At 45.5% G+C, this 17,974-nt stretch overlaps 1 protein-coding gene across 1 annotated transcript in view; it reads left to right on the forward strand.

The window, feature by feature from the left end:
* Positions 1 to 17,974, forward strand: part of SBF2 (SET binding factor 2) — a 540,115-nt gene that overhangs the window by 465,225 nt on the left and 56,916 nt on the right. The window contains exons 25-27 of the mRNA XM_060263154.1: positions 1,061 to 1,206; positions 1,601 to 1,799; positions 6,063 to 6,259. Coding sequence (XP_060119137.1) covers positions 1,061 to 1,206; positions 1,601 to 1,799; positions 6,063 to 6,259 — 542 coding nt within the window. The remainder of the gene's footprint in view (positions 1 to 1,060; positions 1,207 to 1,600; positions 1,800 to 6,062; positions 6,260 to 17,974) is intronic.

Here is a 17,974-nt window from a genome sequence, read left to right on the forward strand (position 1 = left end):
ATACCCCGTCACCTGCCTTAATAAGCCGGATGGACATGGATCCAATGGGCAAGTGGTCAGCTTCACTGCAGCCAAGATCCTGTCCACATCTTCCCGGGTAAGACAGCTGAAGTGGTCCAATATGGGACCCATAGATGGGCAACGGGCTTCCAGGTCCTGTACTGTATCAACTGTGGCAGGAAGACTCTGGCGGAGAGTCAAAACCTTATCTGCAAAATAGGTCGCAAAAGCCTCACAGCCTATATCCAATTCTCTAACTTTTGGATTGCCTGTTGGCAATGTAGTCAATGTTCGAGTCGTTCTAAATAATTGGGCCGGGCGCAACTTCGCTGACACAATGGAGGTCGTATAGAATTCCTTCTTAGCGGACTTCACTGCCTTCTCATAGGCCTTCATAAATGCTCTATAAGAAGTTCTAGACTCCATCATAAGATTTCCGCCACACTCGCTCTGGCCGTCTAAGTTACTGTTTCATCCTTTTCAGCTCCAAGGTATACCATGGGGCTGATTTGGTACAGCAACATAGAGGGCACCGGGGAGTGATGTCATTGATGGCAGCAGAGAATTGGGAGTACCAATCTTCAACTAGCTCATCTAATGACCCACCAGGGGGCATTGGATCCTGTAGAGCTTCTTGAAGCAGCTCCGGGTCCAATTGGCTCCGCAGGCGAGCATAAATCTGCCCGTCGCCTAAATTTGTTATCTACCACAGATTGGATGAAACATCATTACAAGCAGATGTGAAGTTGTGGTATTATGTTAATGAAATGCAAAACATGTCTAGCTGGATGATTCTTGATTAGACAAATAGAACCTCTTTGTTTTGAATATCCATTGTCACTGCAGAATCTAGGAGTTAGATTAGTCCATTAAAATTTAGCATAGTTAATTCAGTTTATTAATGTAATTTATGCTTACAGTTTTTTGCTGTTGCAAGTTGATCTAGACAGGTTCATTAACCATAACATTCTGGATAGAGGCCTCCAAGCAGACCTTGTGATCTATGTGAAAATTTACATACTAGGAATTATAATTATGTTGGCTTTGTTTTGAATTGTAGCACACTTTCAAAGACAATTGTAAAAGGAGCTAAACGTGCAGGGAAAATGACAATTGGCCGACAGTACTTGCTAAAGAAAAAGACAGGGACAATTGTAGAAGAAAGGGCAAATCGTCCTGGGTGCAATGAGGAAGATGATATTTCAGGTAAGAAGGCATTATTTGAATGCTGCCAACATGCTCTGCTCTACAGTGAGCATGCTTCATTGAGAGCCAGTTTGGTGTAGTGGTTAAGTGTGCGAACTCTTATCTGGGAGAACCGGGTTTGATTCCCCACTCCTCCACTTGCACCTGCTGAAATGGCCTTGGGTCAGCCATAGCTCTGGCAGAGGTTGTCCTTGAAAGGGCAGCTGCTGTGAGAGCCGTCTCAGCCCCACCCACCTCACAGGGTGTCTGTTGTGGGGGAGGAAGGTAAAGGAGATTGTGAGCCGCTCTGAGACTCTTCGGAGCGGAGGGCGGGATATAAATCCAATATCTTCTTCTTCTTCTTCTTCTTCATTGATATTACTAATACCAAATTAGCAAAATATTGCAACTTTAGTTTCAGATGACAGTGAAATGCACACCAGTGGTACATTGAAGGCATCAGAGAAATCGACAATGGAACAGCTAGTGGAGAGAGCTTGTTTCAGAGATTATCAGCGTTTGGGATTGGGGACCATCAGCAATAGTTCTTCTCGCTCAAAAACAGAGTACTTCCGAATAACTGCATTGAATAGGATGTATTCTCTTTGTAGAAGGTAAGCAAAAGTCATTGTTATTTTTTAAAAAGTGTTATTGTTATTTTAAAAAATTAAGTTGTATGACAACATATTGTTCATCATCCACTGTGTACATCACACATGATACATTGCAAATGTAAGAGGGTTTTGTTTTAAAAAAAATTCACTCAGGAATTTTGTTTATCTTGTTTGAGTTTTTGGGGGGGGAGGTTCTCCTTCTGCATTCTTGGTGTTTCAAGAACAGTAATGATTTGTGGTTGCTGTCCATTTTCGATATTGCTAAATAGTTTTACTATTACTTTTTTAAAGTGGGTTTTACATTGCTTTTTTGTTTTGATTAACTTTATTGTTATATCAGTTTTAATGTCATATTGTTTTCTTTGTAGTTTGTTTAAAGTGGGTTTTATATTGCCTTTTTGTTTTGATTGACTTTATTGTTATATCAGTTTTTAATGTCATATTGTTTGCCACTTGAAGTGTTTTTGGGACAAATAGATAACCATTCTTTTACAACAAATGAATAAAATGCATATAAAATTTGCAAAATTCTGCAAATCTTGCACACAGATATACTAGTGTACTTGCAGAATTATCTGATTATCATATAGTGTTCCCATTGACTATTACAATTTTCAGTTCTGCTGTAAGTGATGTTTGTTATTAAATGTGTTAGTGGTTTTTCATAAAAACAAGTAATCATGTACAAGTGGAAATATGAATAGATTTGAATGTATTTGCAGATCATATGTGGATGATTTGCAGAACAGGCTCCCACTTTAATGAGGACTACAGTTGCCAGATCTACCCAGCTGCCTTCTGAAACCTTCTGAGGGGTCCTCTTAAAGTTTTATAAAGTTGTCTATCAAATGTAGTGCCAAGCCATTCCCTAAAGGGTCTTCCCTGCACCCCATTGAACTTCTCTAGATCAAGATGGCATCATTGCCCTATGACGTCTGACTTGCAAAAGGGATAACCCCTGCACCTTCTTTACCAATCATCCATTCTCTTTGCAAGCTGAAATGCTTTATTATTCAGGAATGAGGGTAAGATTACTATCAGTGGGGAAGTACTGCTGAGCCACTTAGCCACAAAGAAATAGAAAACTTTCCCATATAATAAGCAAATAATATAATAAAGAATAGGTCAGTACAAATCTATGCTCTGCTTGTTATTTGCTTATTGTATTATTTGCTTGTTATTATATTGGATAGTTTTCTGTTTTCCTTGTAGACTGGTTGTTTATCTTTACAAGCCACTTAGCTGAGCATCTTGGGAGTGTCATTTCCCATTAAAAGACAGGTTCAGAGAAGCCTCTCATATACTCTGCAAGCCTGTCCTACTACTAGAAACTTTGTTCTGCCTTCTCAACAATGAGGAACTTTTGTGTCCAAAGAGGGAGAAGTGACAGAGATTGAAGGTACACCCCAGTCATTTTTCCCCCCCAGACTAATTTTTCTTAGCATCCTGACTTCTGCCTCTGTCCTGCTCTTGGCCTCCTCCAGCCCCTCCCCAGAATTCCATGAGCTTCTCCTTCCCACCCACCAGCCAACTTACTTTTATCTGCTCCCCATCTTCAACTTTCTCTCCTTCCCTCCATCTGCCAACCTTTATCCAGGAAAACTATGGCTCAGCATTGCCAGTCACCAAGCTAGAGTGGCCCAATGGGGAACTTCACAGTGCTGTATCAACCTTCCCATCTGTTTGTTATCTCTTTGTAACAACTCCCAGATCCTCACCTTTCTCTGCTTCCTTCCTTCTTTCCTACCCACCAATCAACCTACTTTTTATCTCTCCCTCATCTTCAGCTATATTTATATTTTTCCCTCACTTTCTTGTCAAGAGCTTGCTTGAATCATTCTCCTTTCCTCCATTTCTTCCTTACAGCAACCCTGTAAGGTAGGTTGGGCTGGCAGTGTGTGGCTAAACTAAAGACACACACTGAGCTTTTATAGCAGACTGGGGATTTGAACATGGGTCTCTGAGAATCTAATCTGAAACTCTAATCTAATCTGAGCACTACAACACATTGGCTTTTATGGGGTGGCTGCTGTTGAGAAGTAACAAGCAGCTGGGCCTCGGTGAGTCATACAGATTGCACAGTAGCAAGTTGTCTGGTGGTTGCTGCTGGGCCTGTCCCCAGTAAGTCTTCCCTCAAAATCCAAAATAGCCCTGAAGAGGGCCCTAATCCCTTCTTTGTTTACTGACAGAAACCAAGATTTGAAGGCTGTGCGGTTACCTAGCAACATCCACTGAGGGCATCCATTTCTTAAAGCTATTACTGAGGGGGATCCCCCCCCCACTCCCGGTGTATTTATTTTTAGATTTCAGGATTTTCTGCAAACAGAGCTATTTTCAGGGTTGCAGAAAGATTTGTCTTGTCTGTTCATAGCACCAGTGTCTGGATTTGAGTACCCACAGATCTGGCCACAAGAATTCTATATTGATAGATATATTGATGGCATTTTAACAGTTAAGCAGAAAATAACTTTAGCTAGGGTTGCTGAAAAAAGCCCTGCCCCCATAAAAGAGACTTAATTGAATGTTATTTACCATGTAATCATATTTACCTTCATGCCATGAAAAGTTTCACCTGCTCATTTCTACATATTAAGGCTCTATTAAAGAGGTAGGGCATTTTTCCCTTCCAGTTTATTGGCGAATCTCAGCACAGCTACTCCAAGCCCTAATATTCTTGAAGAAAATGTAAAATAAATCTGCATACAGGTCTGGTAATTGCTTTTTTCTAAGAAGTTTTCATAAGAGCTTGGTTTACCTTTAATTTGCCCCAGGCTTCTAGTGCAAAATCATACTGTGTGTTTCCAAAAACAGGAATTTGTTAACAAGTTTTGAAATATGCTCTTTTATTTTCTGTAAATGCCTGTAGATACTGAATTCTTTTTGTTTGTTTTTTAAACTTTCCATGGAATCTTTTCTGTTCAAAACAAAAAATCCCAGATGTAGCTGCTTTACTCTCTAAATTTGTTAGTTTTTAAAAACTTATATAACCATCTGTTTGCATATTATAGCTTTAGAGCTGTTAAAATGGATTTTGATGGAAGCCAGAGACAGTTGCTTGTCATTGCCAAAGTCCTGGCAGTGGTTTAGTATGTTAATTCAGTGCATCTAAACATTCTTGTTCATAAAAAGTAAGTGTCTATAAACAATCAGTCAAGGGCAAGTATAAAATGTCCATGCTGTTTCTTGCTGTTACTGTAGTGATCCTCTTGCCGTAGTCTCATGAATCCAAGCACACCATTCAAACTAATAACAGAAGACTGGATTGAGGATAGTTCAAAAGTATCACAAAAACAATAAAGCTGTATAAATTGCCCCTAGTGGTTGTCATTTTGGACTACCCTATCTCCGAAGCAACTGATATCAAAGTAAAAGTTTTAAATCAACAATGGATCAAACAATGAATGTATAAAAGCAAGTAACAGACAATTCGAAAGCCAGATATTAAAACAGTTAAAAGGCATGACAAAACAAAAAGAATTAACTGTGCTTCTAAAAGGACCAATGGTATGGGGCTAGGCAAGTGTCCCTGAGAAGGGAATTCCTTCAAAGTGTTTGTGGACAACCTCACCTCTCTCTGTGTTTGTGGACAACCTCACCTCTCTCAGTGACAGAACTAGGCATAGCAATTCCTGTAGGCTGGGCTTCAGAAGAATGCATTTTAAATACTGCAAAAATTAAGTCCTGCAGTTATGAGAGCCAGTGCTGTGTTGGACTAGTATCTGGGTACCAGTTAAGAGTGTTGGACTAGTGTCTGGAAGACCCAGTTTTGAATCCCTACTCATGCAATGTAAACTTGCAGGGTGACCTTGAGCCAGTCATAAACTCTCAGCTTAACCTACCTTGCAGGGTTGTTGTGAGGATAGAATGGAGGAGCAGAGAATGATGTAAGCTGCTTTGGGTCACCATTGGGTAGAAAGGTATGATACAAATGCAATAAATAAATAAATGTCCATAGTGAAGTAGCTTGTTCATTTTAACACTGAGCTGCATAAAATTCATTTTAACACTGAGCGCAGTTGGACTCTGCAGAAGTCTGGTACTCTGCTACTCTTCTGTGTCATTAGGGATGGTTAGAAACAGCAGGTGGGGCAACTGGTGCAGAAGAATGTAAAGTCTGGCAAATTGGTAAGTTTTGCATTCATTTTCAGACTAATTCACTGACTATATAAAAAAACATTCCCCCAAATTATATTGGTCTTTTTATTCACCTCAAAGCACACATGAGCCATCTAATTACCGTTTTTCCTTTTCTCATTGTTGTAGCTATCCGGGGTTACTAGTGGTACCTCAGTCTGTGCAAGACAGCAGCTTGCAGAGAGTAGCACGCTGTTATCGACACAATCGCCTACCAGTTGTCTGTTGGAAAAATCCAAAAACCAGCACACTTCTACTTCGAGCTGGTGGCTTTCATGGCAAAGGAGTTGTTGGCCTTTTCAAATCTCAAAATTCACAAACATCAGGTGAGGGAATGTTTCCTGTACAGGCTATTTTAGAGAGAGAGAGAGAGAGTTGTATTTATCTGGTTTTGCCACATCTTCCCAAAATAATCAGTCACGGCTTAAGATATAGCAATGTGTGTAAAGTCATGGGTTTAAATATCTAATAAGCTCTGGGGTATCTTTTACTGTTATTTATTTTATTTTTCTGCAAAATGATTCAAATTACAAATGAATGCTGTCTTTAAAGAGCTAATACTTGGGAATAAAAATGAGGATTCTGTACTCCTGTATTATACTCCTGTGATAAAATATAGTAGTGTTAACCTGCCTGGACCACATGTCCTATGAAATTTCTGAAAGGGGCAATGGATAAAATTATTTACACCTTATACAAGTTACACAAGTAGTGAGTCATTCAAGATTTCACTATGAGAATAGATTTTCATAGTATAAATACTTCAAGCATAATCCTATATGAATGACAGACTAGGTTGCGTAAGTGAAAAATATAAGAACATAAGAGAAGCCATGTTGGATTATTATTATTATTATTATTATTATTATTATTATTATTATTATTATTATTATTATTATTATTATTATTATTATTATTATTATTATTATTATTATTATTTATTATTGCTATTAGTTTCTTTCTATTCCGCCCCTTCCCGCCTTTGGGGGGCTCAGAGCAGAGTACAACAATTTAAATTAAAATCAGAACAAAATCATAATAAAAAACAATTAAACATTCAGTAAGTGTAGTGAGTTAGTTCAGCAATGTAATATGGGCAAGATGGTATAACTCCACAATACAGTGATGCAGTGGGCCGTAGGGGAGGCCAACCGATCTAATAGATGGATGCCCGCTGCATCTTCAAAAGACCTGGCGGAACAGCTCCATTTTACAGGCCCTACGAAAGGCCAGTAGGCCAGGTAGGGCCCGGATCTCTATTAGGAGCTGATTCCACCAGGTTGGGGCCAGGACCAAGAAAGTCCTGGCCCTGGTAGAGGCAAGACCAGCATCCCTTGGGCAGGAGACTGTCAGAAGATCCTGGGAGGCCAAACGAAGCAACCCCCGGGGTATATATGGAAGGAGATCGTCCTGTAGGTATGTTGGTTCCAGGCTGTGTAAGGCTTTAAAAGTCAAAACTAACACTTTGAAATGGATCCAGTACTCTATAAGCAGCCAGTGCAGGTCACAGAGCGCCGGACGTATGCTCACCCGTATAGGTGATGCAGTCAGCAAGTGAGCTGCCGCATTCTGCACCCGCTGCAGTTTCTGGATCAGTTTCAGGGGCAAGCCAGCATAAAGCGAGTTACAGTAATCGAGCCTGGATGTGACCATTGCATGTCTCCATCCCATGGCCCGGGTGGAAACCGGACTGGAATGGGCCAATGGCCCATCCAGTCCAACACTCTGTGTCACACAATGGCCAAAAAACCCAAGTGCCATCAGGAGGTCCACCAGTGGGGCAGGACACTAGAAGCCCTCCCACTGTACCCCCCACCAAGCACCAAAAATACAGAGCATCGCTGCCCCAAACAGAGAGTTCCAACAATATGCTGTGGCTGATAACCACTGCTGGACCTCCATATGCTTATCCAATCCCCTTCTGAAGCTGTCTATGCTTGTAGCCTTCACCACCTCCTGTTGCACTGAATTCCATGTGTTAATCACCCCTTGGGTGAAGAAGTACTTCCTTTTATCAGTTCTAACCTGACTGCTGAGAAATTTCATTGAATGTCCACAGGCTCTTGTATTGTGAGAAAGGAAGAAAAGTACTTCTTTCTCTACCTTCTCTATCCCATGCATAATCTTGTAAACCTCTATCATGTCACCCATCAGTCAACATTTCTCCAAGCTAAAGAGCCCCAGATGTTTTAACTTTTCTTCATAGAGAAAGTATTCAAATTCTTTAATCATTCTAGTTGCCCTTTTCTGCATATTTTCTAATGCTATAATATCTTTTTTGAGGTGCAGTGACCAGAATTGTACATAGTATTCCAAATGAGGCTGCACCATCAGTTTATACAGGGGCAGTATGATACTGGCTGATTTGTTTTCAATTCCCTTCGTAATAATTCCCAGCATGGTGTTAGCCTTTTTTTATTGCACTTGCACACTGTCTTGACATTTTCAGTGAGTTATCTACCACGATCTCAAGATCTCTCTCTTGGTCAGTCTCTGCCAGTTCACACCCCATCAACTTGTATTTATAGTTAGGATTTTTGGCCCCAATGTGCATTATTTTGCACTTCGCCACATTAAACTGCATTTGCCATGTTGTCGCCCACTCGCCCAGCCTCAACAGATCCCTTTGGAGCGCCTCACAATCCTCTCTGGTTCTCACCGCCCTGAACAATTCAGTGTCATCCACAAAGTTAGCCACTTCACTGCTTCCTCCCAACTCCAAATCATTAAAGAAGAAGTTAAAAAGCATGGGACCCAGTACTGAGCACTGCAGCACCCCACTGCTTACCACCTTCCACTGAGAAAATTGCCCATTTATAGTCAGTCTCTGTTTCCTATTAATTAGCCAGATTTTGATCCACAAGAGGACTTGTCCTTTTACTCCATGACTCTTTAGCATCTTCTTCGTGGTCTCTGTGCATTCACACATATGGGTAATCCGCAGGATTGGTCCCAACCTCGGAGAGTTCAAAGCAATCTTGATCGCAGATCTGGCGCGCCTCCCACTCGTCCTGGGGAGGAGGCAGGCACTGCGCATGCCTGGACGAGGGGGAGGCGCCTAGCCACTCAGTTTCTTCCTTACCGCCGACCGGATCGCACCTTCCTCGCTGATCTCCAACTCTTCATTGCAATCTTCAACGTTCACCTTCTCTTCGCTTCAATTCTTCGCTTCAATCTTCACCTTCTCCTTGGTATCGTATAAAAAAAAAAAAGACCTCTCTTCTACTATTTTTCCGGACTTCTCCCTCCCCCCCCCCCCCGGGCGGATGGAAGGAAGGGACAAAATAACTTTTAAACGTTGCACCCGCTGCGCTTCCAAAATCCCTTCGTCCGACGGTCACTCTCTTTGCCTTTTTTGCCTCGGAGAGACTCACCGTACAGACTCCTGCGTGCACTGCAGCCAGTTTGGCAAACAGGCCCGCAAAAATCGTGCCGCGAGGCTCAGGAGCCATCTTATGGAGACCTCCCTCCGACCGACCACGCCGCATGGCGGACAACAACAACTCGCGCCATCTTCCCCACTTCTCGCGGGAGAGACGCAGTCGGCAGCTTCTGCGACTCAAGGTCCCTGCAAGCCCAAGTCTGGCAAGCACACCAAAAAGTCGGATGACACCAGAAAGCGCCGCCGCTCCGATTCTGCCCACGCGGACCCGACGGGCAATGTAAGCTCCAAGAAGCCTAAGACCCGGCCATCAGATCAAACCGGACAACACTCGGGTTCGAATCCGACCACGAGCTCGACCGCAACTAAACAGAAGGCATCGAACCCGACCGCAGACGGCTCGGGCTCGATCCCGAAAACTCCGACATCGAAGTCGACGGCAACACCGTCTGTCACACCGTTAGAAATCGTGCGCATCTCATCTAAGTCCCCATCGATATCGAACTCTCCACCGGACCAGATACTGGAGACCCACTCTCCTATATCCGTCAGCAGTCACCGTCCTCTCGACCCTCGTAAATTCGTGGATCTCTCACAACCACTGGACGCCCCCGCTCTGACCCGAGAGCCTTCGACTCCTAGAGTCCTTCCAACCAGACCAAGATCCCGCAGTCGCCGACGGTCACACAGCCGCCGCAGGGAGAGATACTATTATTACTCCCCATCGAGGTCCAGGTCCCCGTCCCCTCGGGACCGAAGACGGCACCGACGATCTCCGTCCTACGAGGTCTACCGCACAGACCCGAGAGACCGTCACTACCGCAGCTATCATGACTCTCCTCGGTACCGGGACCGCATGGACAGACCAGACCGAACCCGTTACCGAGATGTGTCTCCACGCAGACATCACCCTGATTCGGACACATTGCTTCGGCATCGTGACGAACCCACGCGCCGTAGCGCCGAACCGAAACTCCCTTCACCACTCGAATCCGTGCGCGCTGTTCCTGACAAACAGCCGGCACCCCTCCAACCCCAGCCTGACCCGCACCAAGAAACCGAGGACGACTCCGAGCAGGAACTCTCCGACTCCGACCACTCTTCGGGCTCGGACCTACAGTCTCCGGACTCCGACATAGCAAAGCCAGCGGAACTATCGCCGTCAGAGGGCCCAAAGTCATACCTCGACCTCGTCTCGAATATGGCGAACTCACTGAACCTGAAGCTCAACACCGACGCGCCCAGAGTTTCGGACGTCGTATTCGACCTAGTTCATGCGGATCTACCATCAAGCTCTTCTCTTCCCATGCTCCCTGTCCTTCTGGAAACGCTCAAGGAAGCATGGGACAAACCGGCATCGGTACCACCAACATCCAAAAGGGTTGAAGCCCTTTATAAGATACACGCACCGGACTCGAAGTTTCTATTCACACACCCGGCTCCGAACTCGATCATTGTCCATTCTTCGTCGAAGTCCAAACAAACCAGGCACCCAGTGCCCCCAGAACGGGAAGGCAAAAAGCTCGACACCATTGGGAGGAAGATATACTCCCTCACAACGGCCACGACTAAAATACATAATTACATGGCATGCTTCTCAGCATACGCCTACAACTTGACCACCTTCCTTAACACACTGATCCCATCTCTACCTGAGGCATCCCAGAAATCAGCGACCAATGCCTTGCAGGAGCTAGCCAGAGTAAGCAAGCAGCAGATCAACACCGCTCGTCACGCTGCACAGTGTTCCTCAAAAACCTTGGCCTCAGCCATAGCCCTTCGCAGACACGCCTGGCTTAGATCCTCGTCCCTTCAACCTGACATCAAGTACAAGGTTGAGGATTTGCCCTTCGATGGCCTTGGTTTATTCAATGCAACTACGGATGACATTCTCACATCGGTAGACGATGGCAGGAAGAGGGCGAAACGACTGGGAGTCTCGCAACATCCAACCCAATTCAGCAGGCACAGGAACTGGAGGCCCGGCCATTATAAGGGAACCAGGTCCCCGAGACAACAGGAGCCATGGCGACGCAAACCACCACAATCTAAACCCTCCTTTCAGCACCGACGCCCTCAAACAGCCAAGAAACCTGCAGCTACTTCCAAACCGTCTCTTTTACCACCCTGCCCCGAGCCGTCCAGTTTCCCCCCATCAGCCGCAGCCTTCCACACACACTCGTCTGCAACCGTTCTACCCTGCCTGGAGAGACATCACTTCGGACTCCTGGGTCCTCGCCATCATTCAAAGGGGCTACCTAATAGAATTCGCATCCACTCCGAAACACCACAGATTCCTCACCACACCTCCGTCCACTCCCCTGCAGGCGGAAATCGCGTCTTTGCTGCACAAAGGCGCGATAGAACCAGTTCCACCTCAATACCATCGCACCGGATTTTATTCCCGTTACTTCCTGGTGCCAAAAAAGGACGGTGGACTCCGCCCCATCCTCGACCTCCGCAAACTCAACCTGCACATAACCTACAAGAAATTCCGTATGATCACACTCCAGGCAATCCTCCCGCTCATCCCAGAACAAGCATGGATGGCGTCCATAGACCTTCAGGATGCCTATTTCCACATCACAATCAATCACCGTCACAGAAGGTTTCTCAGGTTCGCCATCGGGGAACAGCACTTCCAGTTCTGCTCCCTCCCGTTCGGCCTATCCACAGCCCCGAGGGTTTTCACCAAGTGTATGGCAGTGGTAGCAGCCACACTACGTCAGCAACACATATCAATTTACCCGTACATAGACGACTGGCTGATCGTCGCACACTCAAAGGAACAGCTGCAACTGGACGTCTCCGCTACCCTCTCTCTCCTGGCCACCCTAGGCCTCCAAGTCAACCTATCAAAGTCCAAACTGGTTCCTACCCAGCGAATCCAGTTTATAGGAGCAGACATCTCCACAGTCTCTCAAACGGCCTCCCTACCTCAGGACAGAGTACTCGGTATACAGTCTCTGGCCACCACCATCATCGCCCAGCGATCTCAAACAGCCCTCACATTCCAGAGAATGTTAGGCCTCATGGCAGCAACCACCGCAGTTCTGTGCTTCGCGAAGCTCCACATGCGACCCCTGCAGATGTGGTTCGTCAGGACCTTCCATCCGCACACACAGCACCAGTCCACGCTACTCACCCTCCCGCCACACATCATAACATCCCTCAAGTGGTGGACAATGGAACGTCACCTCCGCAAGGGCATGCCGTTCAAACAGGCACCCCCCTCGGTGATTGTCACCACAGACGCCTCCAAGTGGGGATGGGGAGCCCACTTGGGAGCCCTCACAGTACAGGGCCAGTGGTCAGACTACGAACGCTCTCTCCACATAAACTGCTTAGAGCTCCTCGCAGTGCACAAGGCCTTACGGTCCTTCCTCCCATCGCTGAGGAACCAGCACGTCCAGGTCACCTCCGACAACATCGCCACGGTCTTCTACATCAACAGGCAGGGAGGCACCGCCTCCATCAGACTCTGCAAGAGGGCCCTGGCGTTGTGGCACTGGAGCATAAGCCAGGGCATCTTCCTCACGGCTGTTCACCTACCAGGAACCGAAAACACCCAGGCAGATGCCCTGAGCCGCCACTCGACCAACAACCACGAGTGGTCCATCAACAGCAAATACATCCGACAGATCTTCAGCATCTTCGGGACCCCGAAAGTAGATGTATTTGCTTCACCGTCAAATGCCCAATGCATCCACTTCTACATGAGGGGTCCTCCGTCTCAACTCTCCAAAGGGGACGCCTTCCTCCAAACGTGGAAGGGAGCATTCCACTACCTCTTTCCTCCCGTTCCACTTATCACCAGAGTTCTACAGAAGATTCAAGTAGACCGCACGAATTGCATTCTAATAACCCCATGGTGGCCCCGCCAGCCATGGTTTACAACCTTGCTGCTTCTGTCCAACAATACATTCCTCCTACTTCCTCAAGCACAGGACCTCCTCTCCCAACAGAACGGCAAGGTCCTGCATCACAACCCGGCATCACTCAAATTGACAGCCTGGAGGATCAGTTTCTAGAGTTTCCCCCTGAGGTCCGCCAGGTCCTAGTGAATTCTAGGAAGCCATCCACTAGAAAATCCTATCTACTTAAGTGGAAGCGTTTCTCTCACTATGCCTCACAACACAACTTCGACCCTAGCTGCGCCACCATATCCCAGGTGCTAACCTATACCCTAACGCTCTCTAGGGCGGGGCTCTCATACTCTTCACTGAAGGTTCACCTGGCAGCCATCTCAGCCTTCCACCCCCGCATTGGGGGCACGACTGTCTTCTCTCACCATGCTACCAGAGCCTTCCTCAAGGGCATCATTCGCCTACACCCACCAGTCAAACAAATTCTTCCTACCTGGAGCCTTTCTCTCGTCCTAAGCCAGCTCATGAAACCGCCTTTTGAGCCCATGGCTTCTATTCCACTACACCTGCTGTCATGGAAGACAGCCTTACTCACGGCTCTCACCACAGGCAAGAGGGCCAGCGACATCTGTGCACTCAGGGCGGACCCACCATATACGATCTTTCACAATAGCACGGTGGTCCTCCGACCCGACCCGACATTCCTGCCAAAGGTCGTCTCTCCCTTTCACCTGGGGAGACAATCAACCATACCAGCTTTCTTTCAGCACCCCGCGGATGCAGGGCAAAGGGCGCTCCATAACCTGGACGCACGTAGGGCTCTAGCCTTCTACATAGACAGAACCCGCCAATTCCGTACAGACCCTAGACTCTTTGTCGCGTACGCCGCCCACAACAAGGGCAGCAAAATATCTACTCAGAGACTTTCCAAGTGGCTCGTTGCCGCTATTGAACTCTGCTACCAACTGGCGAAACAGCCAGTTCCTCAACACATACGAGCCCACTCGACCAGAGCCGTGGCTACCTCGTCAGCCTTCATGAAGGGCATCCCTATAGAGGACATCTGCGCTGCAGCCGTCTGGTCCTCTACATCTACCTTCGCCTCGCACTACGCTCTTGACGTCCGTGCCCGGCGTGATGCCTCCTTCGGACAAGCAGTGCTGCGCTCCATCTTCGACTAACCATCGTGAGTACTATACTCTTTATGTTTTTGTCCTAACCATGCATATTCTTACAGATCCAGCACCCACCTCCGAAGAAATAGCTCGCTAATCACCCATATGTGTGAATGCACAGAGACCACGAAGAAGATGGACAGGTTTCTTACCTGTAACTGGTGATCTTCGAGTGGTCATCTGTGCAATCACACAGACCCACCCAGCCTTCCCCGCTGCTGGACGCTCATCTAGCACATTCGTTTTCCACCTGTCCGGCGGCGGGAAGAAACTGAGTGGCTAGGCGCCTCCCCCTCGTCCAGGCATGCGCAGTGCCTGCCTCCTCCCCAGGACGAGTGGGAGGCGCGCCAGATCTGCGATCAAGATTGCTTTGAACTCTCCGAGGTTGGGACCAATCCTGCGGATTACCCATATGTGTGATTGCACAGATGACCACTCGAAGATCACCAGTTACAGGTAAGAAACCTGTCCTTACTAAGGAGCCTTTGATGAGGAACTTTATCAGAAGCTTTCTGGAAGTCAAGGTAAACAACATCTATTGGGTCCTCTTTGTCCACATGTTTGTTCACCCCCTCAAAGAGCTTTAACAGGTTTATATTCAGTAAATGCATTTTCCTCAGTTGCTTTGCACATATCTTACAAAGTATGCATTTTGAGGTTTCTGCGGGAGTTTATTTTCAGCATTTTAAAACAGTTAAGTTATAGGATTCTTTCTGTTTAACTAAGGGGTCTGAGCAACTGGCAAAATAAAAAGTAGCAATGTAGTACTTTGTCCTCCACCCAAGAAGAAACTTCCAGTACTTAAAACACATTGTGTTCAATTCAGAGTTCAGTAGTTAAATATACATAAACATATGCAAATAGAAATGACCCCATTCTTGTCACTGCAAGAAAAAAATGAGACATGCATCTCCAGTCTATGTGTACGTAATAACATCCACACTAAATTTTCCATTGATGTTTCAAACATAGATATGTGTTTTTGAAATTTCTCCCCAATGTGCTGTTCTATCTATGATTCATGGTCATGTTCCTGCAACATCAGCTTAACAGACACTGAGAATTTCTATAAAACAGGGATCAGCAAGTTTTGAGAGGGAGAAGATGACCAGGGATACTGGTGTGTTCCAGTATCTAATTTTCTTGTCTCCTCCCCCTCCCCCTTTGCCCCAGGAGAGTTTAATTCAGAAGTGCCCGTCCTAAGGAAGTCCTAAACCAAACTCCAAATTACTATGACATCCAAATGCCGATGACACAGTAAATTCTAAACCTCTGGGCACAAGGGGGAAAAGGAGAAGCAGGGGTACGGCATTCATATAAGGGCAGCAACAAACTGTTGATGTCTGTCACAGACAAACCTGTTTGTCATGGTGTCTGAATGCAACTGTAACAGACAGAACAATGTCCTACTTCTGAAAAGTGAACAGAACCAGCTCTTTCACAGCTGACGCTATGGAAGTGCTGGTCTAGCACCCAGATTGGGGATGGAATACTGCAGAGAAGCACAGCAGCAGTTAATTTTTGGTCTTCCTCGTCAAGCAAGCAGACAGTTCTGCCAGGTAGTGTGGCAGAGTGGTTTAACTTGAACTCAGAGAGGACAGACAACTTGGTTAGGAGGTCTGGTAATAATAACCAGACCATGAATCACAGATAGAACAGCACATTGGGGAGAAATTTCAAACACACAGATCTGTGTTTGAAACATCAATAGAAAATTTAATGTGGATGTTATTAACTGACTCTTGAGAAAGGGCGATCTGCCGTGAGTAGCTCCCTCCCTGTGTGTGAAAGGGTATAGCCTGATGACTAGTTAGTGAAAGCCTGTTTGTAATTGCACGTATTAAAGAGAATTTAAATAACAGTTTGAAGCCATTAAAACTAATTTAATTTTAAGTCTCTCAGCTAGGCTTCTCCTGTGACTGTCTAGGCTTCTCCTGTGAGATCAGAGCTGCAGAACTTTAAAAACCATCTGTACATAAATATTTGTTATTTTTATGCAAATCTTTGTTTTATTTATATATATATATATATATATATATAAATAACAAAGATTTGCATAAAAAATATATATATGCTTATTTTTATACTCCTACCTCAGTGATCTGTGTGTTCTTATTCACCAGAAAACAGTATCAAACTCAGAGGAAAACAACTGAGGAAAAGGTTTTATTTTAAAAGAGCCCAGTCCCCTGAAATCTTTGGGTGTTTTTTACAAGCCTTTCTGTATCTGGGAACCTATTTATCCAGGGCTTTTTTTGTAGAAAAAGCCCAGCAGGAACTTATTTGTGTATGAGACCACACCCCCTGACACCAAGCCAGCTGGAACTGAGTTCCTGTGTGTTCCTGCTAATAAAAAAAGACCTGCATTTATCTTATATTGATTTTTGATTACTCTGAGATGAGTGAAAAGCCCATATTCTTGCAGCTGCATTAATTATTACTATTTCATGTGTCCTCAAGCTGAGTCCTAGAATGGAAAAAAGTTTAGAATTGTGTCCTCAAAAACTCTGGCTTAAACTGAGTCCTGCTCATATGGAAGACTGTTGCAGATAGACAAGGAAATGACTGAATAATAAGAGGAAAGAGAAGGAGAGAAGAAAACAGAACTAAAAATCCCATGAAGTATAAAGGGTGAGGAAGAATGGGGAAGAAAATGTTGAGTAGAAATAGGGAAAGGGAATAGAAGGAAGAGGGATTTAGGTTTAAGAAACCATGGGGAATATGGAAATAAAATGAAGACAGAGGATGACAGGAGGAGAACTGTGTGAAAAAAGAGGGTATAAGGGCCAAACTATAGACATGATGGTGTCCTCGTTGCTATTCCAAGTACACTGCTACCATTTTAAATTGATTTTAAAATGCTGTGAGGGCCCAATCCTGATCAGGCACACAGCATAGGGTTGCCAAGTCCAATTCAAGAAATAGCTGGGGACTTTGGGGTTGGAGCCAGGAGACATTAGAGGTGGAGCAAAGATCAAGGCTGTGACAAGCATAACTGAACTCCAAAGGGAGTTCTGGCCATCACATTTAAAGGGACCCCACACGTTTTAAATGCTTTCCTTCCATAGGAAATAATGAAGGATAGGGGCACCTGCTTTTGGGGCTCATAGAATTGGACCCCCTGGTCCAATCCTTTTGAAACTTGGGGGTATTCTGGGGAGAGGCACTAGATGCTGTACTAGATGCCTCTACCCTAAAAAACAGCCCCCCCCCCCGAGCCCCAGATACCCGTGGATCAATTCTTCATGATTTTCTATGGGAATAAATCCCCATAGGGAATAACAGAGTTCCCAGCAGACATTTCCCTCCCCTCCCCCTGCTTTCTGACGACCCTGAAGCGGGGGGAGGGCCTCCAAACCGGGGGATCCCCCGCCCCCACCTGGGGGTTGGCAACCCTAACACAGCACCTTGTCAAGCGCTGAAATAGCTGCACCCACACACACAGGGAAATGAGTAACATGTTGCAGTGGCATTTTAAATCACTTTTAAATGGTGGTGGCATCCTTGTGGCAGATGATACTGTCATGTCTACTTTAGCATTAACAGAAGGAGAAAATGATAGCTGCCCTCATCAGCAAGCCAACTATCAATCACTAGCCTGACAAGTCAGCAGTAGTG

This window comes from Heteronotia binoei, chromosome 21, assembly GCF_032191835.1.
Source record: "Heteronotia binoei isolate CCM8104 ecotype False Entrance Well chromosome 21, APGP_CSIRO_Hbin_v1, whole genome shotgun sequence".
Classification (NCBI taxonomy): domain Eukaryota; kingdom Metazoa; phylum Chordata; class Lepidosauria; order Squamata; family Gekkonidae; genus Heteronotia; species Heteronotia binoei.